The 8,085-nt window shown below is 39.1% G+C and overlaps 1 protein-coding gene across 1 annotated transcript in view; it reads left to right on the forward strand.

Moving 5' to 3' along the window:
* The first annotated feature begins 2,599 nt into the window (after positions 1 to 2,599).
* The window catches only part of LOC104966326 (sodium channel and clathrin linker 1-like), a 42,832-nt gene continuing 37,346 nt past the window's right edge, over positions 2,600 to 8,085 (forward strand). Inside the window, exons 1-6 of the mRNA XM_010795514.1 lie at positions 2,600 to 2,611; positions 2,955 to 3,103; positions 4,198 to 4,282; positions 4,434 to 4,490; positions 5,958 to 6,082; positions 6,967 to 7,055. Coding sequence (XP_010793816.1) covers positions 2,600 to 2,611; positions 2,955 to 3,103; positions 4,198 to 4,282; positions 4,434 to 4,490; positions 5,958 to 6,082; positions 6,967 to 7,055 — 517 coding nt within the window. The remainder of the gene's footprint in view (positions 2,612 to 2,954; positions 3,104 to 4,197; positions 4,283 to 4,433; positions 4,491 to 5,957; positions 6,083 to 6,966; positions 7,056 to 8,085) is intronic.

The following is an 8,085-nucleotide window of genomic DNA, read 5'->3' on the forward strand; positions in this document are numbered from 1 at the left end:
TGGGATTACTGAAACTACCATGAATTTAAGAAAATGGTAGAAATTAATCTAATCTGAATTTTGAAGCATTCCTTTAGATCCCCTCCCTCTAAATATATCAATAAACATTAGAAAATGATGCTCCTGACTACCATACAAGTTTAAGAAGATAATATTGGTTTTAAAGAATTCAAAGCTATAAACAGCAACAGGCTCTTTAACCAAGGCACTGTTAGCCTAACATGTAAACTAGTTGTTCACACTAATCCTAATATTATCACTTAATATTAGCAAATTCTATTTTATTTAAAAAAACATATTGATGTAAATACATACACATATCGATTTGTTGTATAAATATTGCAAATCAAAACCTTTATTCACTAATAATTACCAAAAATCATAGTTCTATCTCCTGTTATCAATGCATTCACATTGCCCGACATGAACTTCCGGGGAACGATCCTCGTCTACATGAACCACGTGACGATAACCGTTTTTGGACTTCCGCTGTCGTAACTCTTCTATCTATATGGCGCTGGCCGCTACTAACCCGGAACGAACAAACTGCACAGAGAGCTAACTCATGTTGCGGTCGTTTACGAGTCAAAAATAACATGAGACTAAGGTTAGTCAGCTTATAGTATCAATGTATGTCAACTAACGGAGCCAAGCAATGTCCAGGCCAGGGCTGCACGTAAGTTGGTGCGCAGTTGTCATGAATGAAGTAATGTTTTTTGGTATTTATTTGAGATACATTATGTTTTTTATAAATCGAACAACAGAAAAATAATCATTCGATTAGTCGACTAATCGATGAAATAATCGCCCGATTAATCGTTTTCAAAATAATCGTTTCCCCCCAGCACTAGTGATTGGTCAAACATACACAGTTTATTGTTTTATATAGCCTACATATTTACGGTCAGAGTGTTAGTCATTCTCTGAATACTTTGGGACTTTAAGAACTTCCTATTACCAAGTTTGACTTTTTCTCTTCCAGTACTGATTACTAGCTCACCAGGCTAATTAAAAGCTACACTCCATTCCTTCCTTCCTACTTCCCACAGGGCATTGCACATCTACTCGCAACACATGACACACATTGACAAAGATAATTGGAATTGAGGAAAAAAGAAAGTAGTGTCTTTAGCTTGAAAAAAATACCCAAACCTGCCAGCCCACATTCAGCTGGTTCTCTAACTCTCACACACACTCACACACTTGCCAGGGTAATTACTTGTATCTGATTGTAAGGCGTGAAAGAAGAGTTACCGAAAAAAAGAGGCAGGTAAAATAATTCCAGATAATTACGGTCTTTTACATTTCCTCAGAAATTAAATGATAATCTGGTAAACTCCAGAGGTCATATGATAATGAAAATGTTCTGTATTCAACAGTGTGCTGTTAGACCTCGAATCAGTAACCGTTCTCACATCCGACCCAGCTAAATTGCAGCTGGGCAGAAAATGTCTGTCATATTTTTTGCCCTCTGTGATGATTTTTAATATGATAACGCCTTGATTATTTTCTTTAAATTGAAAGGAAGGAGACTGATTCACACTTCATAACACTCGGAGAGAAGCCCGACATACACACACACAGTCATATGCAGTACACACTACACACACTGAATCATAGGGAGAAGCATATGGTGATGACACACTTCATGATACTGTGTGTGTGTGTGTGTGTGTGTGTGTGTGTGTGTGTGTGTGTGTGTGTGTGTGTGTGTGTGTGTGTGTCTTCATATTTACTCAACTACTGTACTTAGGTCTAATTGTATGCTACTAAGTAATCATTGTACTTTTTTACTTCGACAATAATAATAACATTGAATTATATGTTAACATATACAGCGCACATCTCACCACACATTTAGATTGGCCCATATCTTCACAATGATTGTACACCGTGTCCTATGTTCTGTCCTTGTCTCTTAAGGGGACGTTGCTCTCGTTACCAATTAAAAATGAAGTGAAAATCAGAACATTGCGGGGCAGAATAGTTTGTGCAACGTTTATCAGTAGTTGGAGTATTTCTAGATTGATACAAACCCCCAAGTGTTCCCGTCAGTCCTTCTTCATACCTAGTAAAGTTTTAAAGTGCTTTATGTTGTGAAATCCTAACAGGAAATAGTCAGGTCTTGAAACACAGTGTCAAGATGAGAAAAACGAGGCTGTGTGTAAATGTACATTTATTTCACGGACAAATGCAAAATGAATACGTTCATACTCCGCTGGGTTTCTCCTGCAGAGCGCTGTATGTGTGAGTGTATCTGTGCTTGTAACTGAGAGAAATGAACCGTACACGCAGCGTTTGAGATGTACATCTGTTGAAACAGAGAATGTGTTGACTCAAACACTCAGCACTCGTCTCTAGATACAAGTAAACAATCTCAGTCAGTGGATGTTGTGCTGGTATTTTGACTTTTTAGCTTTTTTCATTCCACATAAACGGGATGTCCGCCTACTGTATATGTCAAGGGGATCATCTGTTAAAGGGAAAGATACAGAGAACAATGTAAAAACGATTTCACAACAAGTGGGCGCTACCAATTAACCGCTCCCTAAACACCTTTCCCTGAACAGTGATCATTACTTGGTAACCGTAGCTAGGCATGGGAGGTCAGGCAAGCCTTTGAGGTTAAGTGAAAGGGTTACTACTCTGAGTTAAGTTTTAACTTTCAAAAGCCAAAACAGAGAAGCATAAGTGTTAAAAAACGAATAAGATGTATTCATTTACTCTAACCTAAGATTCATTTTGAATAATTTCTTGTAAATAACATATAGTTACACAAAACTATACAAAAAAGGTGGTATTCATTTATATGACATCCAAATAATATGTGATCCATCATGTCAACATGAACATCTTCTTCTGAAATGTTAATATTAGTTAGCATAAGTAGCTCTCACACTATTGGTTTTGGCTATCTGTAACCACCGCTTTTATATATATGTTCTTTCTCTCAGAGACAAGATCCTGTTGCTTGGGATGACAATTTCGCCCAGGTTTCCCGGGACGTCCTGAACATCCGCTACACCCTGCTGCCCTACCTGTACACACTGATGTTCGAGGCTCACACCAAAGGAAGCACAGTAGTCAGACCCCTCCTGCACGAGTAAGCATGGACTCACACACGGGCCTTATCTCTTCTGCTAACTTCATGGCTCCAGCATTACATGTAATCACTTAATCGGATCATTTGGCTATTACCACGATGGATCTTTTTTTCTCCTGATCTGCTCGCAAGATAAACTGATTTTATACTACATAGCTTGTCATTAGTATGCAGAATATCAAATGTGGTGGCAACTGGACTAAAAACCAATTTAAGTAGAGCTTTCATTTCAGTGCTCCAACACGTTTTCAGCTCCACTGTTTTAATGTAAAACACATTTTTTACTAGTTGTTACCAGCAAAGACTCCCTTGTTCATCTTATGCTCTTCCGGCTCAAGTTCGCTTCCACATTGCCATATTATGTTTTGAAACTTACGATAAAAGAATCTTTGCCACTTTGTTATTACTTTTTATCTAAAAAACGTATGTTTGAGAATTTACAGCGATGTTTGGAGCTGTAAGGGGCCGCTTGCTGTTTGAGGGTGTCCGGTCTGTTTAAACAAAAACACCAAAAATGTCGAGGTCATACCATAGGGTGTTAAATAACAATTTGAATTGAATTGACGAGAGCCACAGATTTTGAAAAAGCTAGCAGGATAGCTTGTAAAAATGGGTAGCTAAAGGTAAGCCTGCCCACTAGACAGATAGGATACCTTAGCTAGCTTGATTTAAATAGACAGATAGATAGCCAACACTTGCTAGCTTAATAGCACATTTAATTATTATAAACTATCAACATGGGCTTTAGTATGAGTGAGTTTATACAAGGTGGTTCGTGACTTTCACTTTTTCTTGTGAAGGGATGACAAATTATAAGTATATATATTCCCTCCTACAGCAGCTGCCAGTAAGAAATGCTTGATCAAGGCCTGTTTAGAGGCCAACCATAGACGACACTAGCTTAACCTCGCAGCTACCAGATGTGAATGTGTAGAACTGTATGAGAAATAAAAACATATTCATATTTGTAGACTCTTATAAAGGAGCTGTTAGGGATATGTGGCTTACATCTTCAAACCATTGAATTCTGAATGACTTCTTGAACAGTGGTTTTTTTAGTCCATTCTCATGCTATGGTTACTGGTGTGTCACAGGTTTGCGAATGATAGAAACACATGGGACATACACAAGCAATTCCTCTGGGGTCCGGCCCTCCTTATCACCCCTGCCCTTGATAAGGTAATCACACACACACACACGCACACACACACACACACACACACACACACACACACACACACACACACACACACACACACACATTTCTTTCTTTGGCTTATATCACTTTATATTATGAATATCTTTGTTTTGCTTACTTTGTCTTTGACAGGGAGTCACTAATGTGGACGGCTATGTTCCTAACACACGCTGGTATGACTTCTACACGGTGAGTCCAAGTCCGTAACAACCAGTAAANAATTAGGAGGACAAAGACTTTGTTGATGTCTCCTGATCAATGGGGAGAAATAATCAAAAGAGTGACAGTGGTGTTTCCTCAGCAATAACTTGAATCTCTTCATTTGCATACATAAAATTAAGCGATTTACAAAGAACAAAAAACATGAAAGCTTCTTGTAGTAGAGAATCCCTATTCTAGTAACACAGTAATTATCTGGGACTGCTTACTTTCTCTTATTACTTTCAAAATGAAATAAACATCAGTAAGTGCTTTAACATATAATATAAAAAGATAACAGAATACACCATCATATGTTTACATCGTACTGATGACGATGACCTAATATTTTATTTATAAGGAACATGTATGCTAGAGGGGGTAGGACCAGACAAGTTATTTTTAAGCTTCTTCTTGCCCCTGTTGAACATTACAGAGTATTTGAGATTTTTTTTTTTTTTTTTTTTTTATTATTATTTTGTTGCGCTTTGTTATAATTATTGTTATGAGTGAGAAAGAAAAAAAAAAGAATATATATATATTATTATTTTTGTATGCTTTGTTTCTGACATGTTCAATAAATTGACTACAAAAACCAACAAAAAAAGCATGTAGCTTCCCAGTTTAGTTGACACAAAATGGTGGCAGCACTCGGCTGTGGTACTAAATTTAGCAAAATGTAACCATAACACACTCAAAATAAAGACAACAAACTAATGAAGTATATCTACTATATCACAGATTAACAGTTTTTCATACCAACATAAACAAATAAGAACAAGCAGTTGTCTTAGCGATTAACAATTTTTGCACATTACATGTTGTATCTACATTACCCATGCTTTTATAAAATCATTTAGTTGTCTTTAGTTTTGAGTTGGTTTCACCTGACTGGCTTCTAAGTGTGAATACTAATGAATAGCATATGAAGATCTGAGCATCATATCCTGCATCTATGAGGTCCTTTATGTCTAAAAATAAAAGACAGAAAAAGAGACTCAAACCACAACTTCAACAGAAACCCAAAAGACAATATTAACTAGAGACATGTTGGTCCACATCATTGCAGATTGCAGCTCAATATCGGCAGAAGGCGCCTTGATGACAAAAACAAACATCCACTCGTCTGTTTCTAGCTAGGGGACTCCCCATCTGTTAGCCAGCATCATAAAGCCCAACTAAACTTCAGAAAACAACGATTTAAACGGGGGCACAGGATGGTGCAGGGGAGTGGTTACCTCCATTAAACGTGTCCATTCAGCATAAAGAGAGGTGCAAGCTGTTAGAGAAAAGTTGAATATACTGCAAAATTATTCTTTAGGGGTGTAATAATTACCGAAATGCTTCAAATGTATATGCCACCTTTTTTTTTTATTGCTTGCTTCGTGTTTTATTTGCACACACATTTTCCACAAAGGAATACAATGTCTCAAAATGAATTACTTAATGTATTTTCAGGCCAAAGATGTTGGAGTGCGTGGAAAAATGGTTAGCATGCCTACCCCCTTGGATCATATCAACCTTCATATCAGAGGGGGATACATCTTGCCTTGGCAGAAACCAGAGAATACCACCCTTTACAGGTGAGTGTGCACACATCACGGCTGATATATCATGACAGCACACAGCTAAGGGTCAACTTCCTGTCTGTTTAGTTTGCGGAGAGATTTGGAGCCACGGGAAGGTGTAAAACAAGATACAACGGCCCAACAAACCTACATTAGGAGAAACGTTGTCATTTAATGCAATTAAAAAAACACAAATGTGCCAAAACACATACAAATGCATCTCTTTGTAGTGTCCCTGTTTCTGTTGTGTTTTGAGCTTCTTTCAGCGTGTCCTTTGTTCAAGGTTCAAGGCTTTTATTAGTCATACGTACATAGCTACAGTGTAGTTATGACGATGGAAATCTCAGGTCACAGGCTCCTCCAACAGTGCAACACAATAAAAACTGAAAAACAGAAAAAATTGCAAGATAAATAGTGAAATAGTTCAATAAGAGTCTATATACAAGTGATTGGAATATGATATATTCGATAAATACTTTGTAAGTTGCAGCCAGATGAATGTTATGGATGTTGTTTCAACAGTTCAGGTGTTCAGTTAATAGTCTTATGGCAGTCTTATGTGTTTTTATTTGCATTGTTGATGAAAGGGCAGCGTGTTTAGGGGCCGTTGAAGCGTCTTTGCACTTGTCGGCCCCCGTAGAGTTTCATAGGTGAACGCATTGCAGTTGCTTCTTGTAGTTTCTCCACCAGTCAAATGAAATGCCATCTGTGATCGTTAGTGTGTGTTAAAGAACGATGCAGTGAGACAGTCAGAGGGTGATGAATGCCCCGGCAGAGGTGAGATCAGGTGGATCCCGCCAGCAGGAATGTTAATGTGTGTGTCCTCAGCAGCAGGGAGCATACATAGATGTTGCACTTATGTAATTTGCTACAACCCCTCTCTACCCATTCTGCTTCAGCCGGAGGAATCCTTTAGGACTGATAGTTGCCCTGAGCGACAGCGGGACTGCTCAAGGATCGTTCTTCTGGGACGACGGAGAAGGAATAGGTAAGTGAAAGGTCACACTGGCTCACACTGGCACACACACACACACACACACACACACACACACACACACACACACACACACACACCACACACACACACACACACACACACACACACACACACACACACATACCATGTATACATCACTTCAGGGAACATTACATTGACTTACATGCATTTCCTGGAGACTTATCCTAACCTTAACCATAACCAACACATGCCTAACCCTAACCCTAACCCTAACCCTAAACCTAACCAAGTCTTCACCCTAAAATTAATGATTCCCCTCATGGGGACCTCCAATTTGTCCCCATAAGGGAAGCAAGTCCCCACACGTGACTGTGTAAACAGATTTAGGTCCCCACAAGTATAGTAATGCTAGGCCACACACATACACACACACAGACGCCACACACCACCAACACACACAACACACACACACACACACACACACCACACCCGCGCACCACCACCAACACACCATACACACACACACCACCACACACACACACACACACCACACACCACACACCACACAACTGTTATCCCTAGGCCTTCCCACCTCTTTACCGATGAAGTATTTCCTCTCTTCCTCAAACCTAGAATGTTACAGCTTGACAGGAGAAAAACAGCGTTTTCTCTTTTGCCAGGCACGACTTGTTAAAGTCACCTTTTTTGTTTGGGCGGTAACGTCCTGAAATAAACACGTCTCGGGTAATTGATCAGCTTCTCTATTTTTTCATTAAGCTTGTCTATGTTGCGGTTGTGCATTATTTTTCCCAATCATGCATTACAAGCCTGTTTAGTCCGGCTGCGTCGGAATTTGGGGTAATGGGTGTGCCAAATCTCTTTCAATTATTTGTACATATTGGGCTGTCCGGGGAGTGGTGTCAGGGAATGTGTATTCTTTTTCTATTATAAACCATTTGTTTGGGTGTAGGTATTATCGATTAAAAATCAGCGTGTTGTGCTCCTAGCCTGAAACGTTCTCCGTCAGCGCAGATGCTGCACCACAGAGGAACGGTCTAGA

Source organism: Notothenia coriiceps, unplaced genomic scaffold, assembly GCF_000735185.1.
Source record: "Notothenia coriiceps isolate Sejong01 unplaced genomic scaffold, NC01 NC01_scaffold00037246, whole genome shotgun sequence".
NCBI classification, from domain to species: Eukaryota; Metazoa; Chordata; class Actinopteri; order Perciformes; family Nototheniidae; genus Notothenia; species Notothenia coriiceps.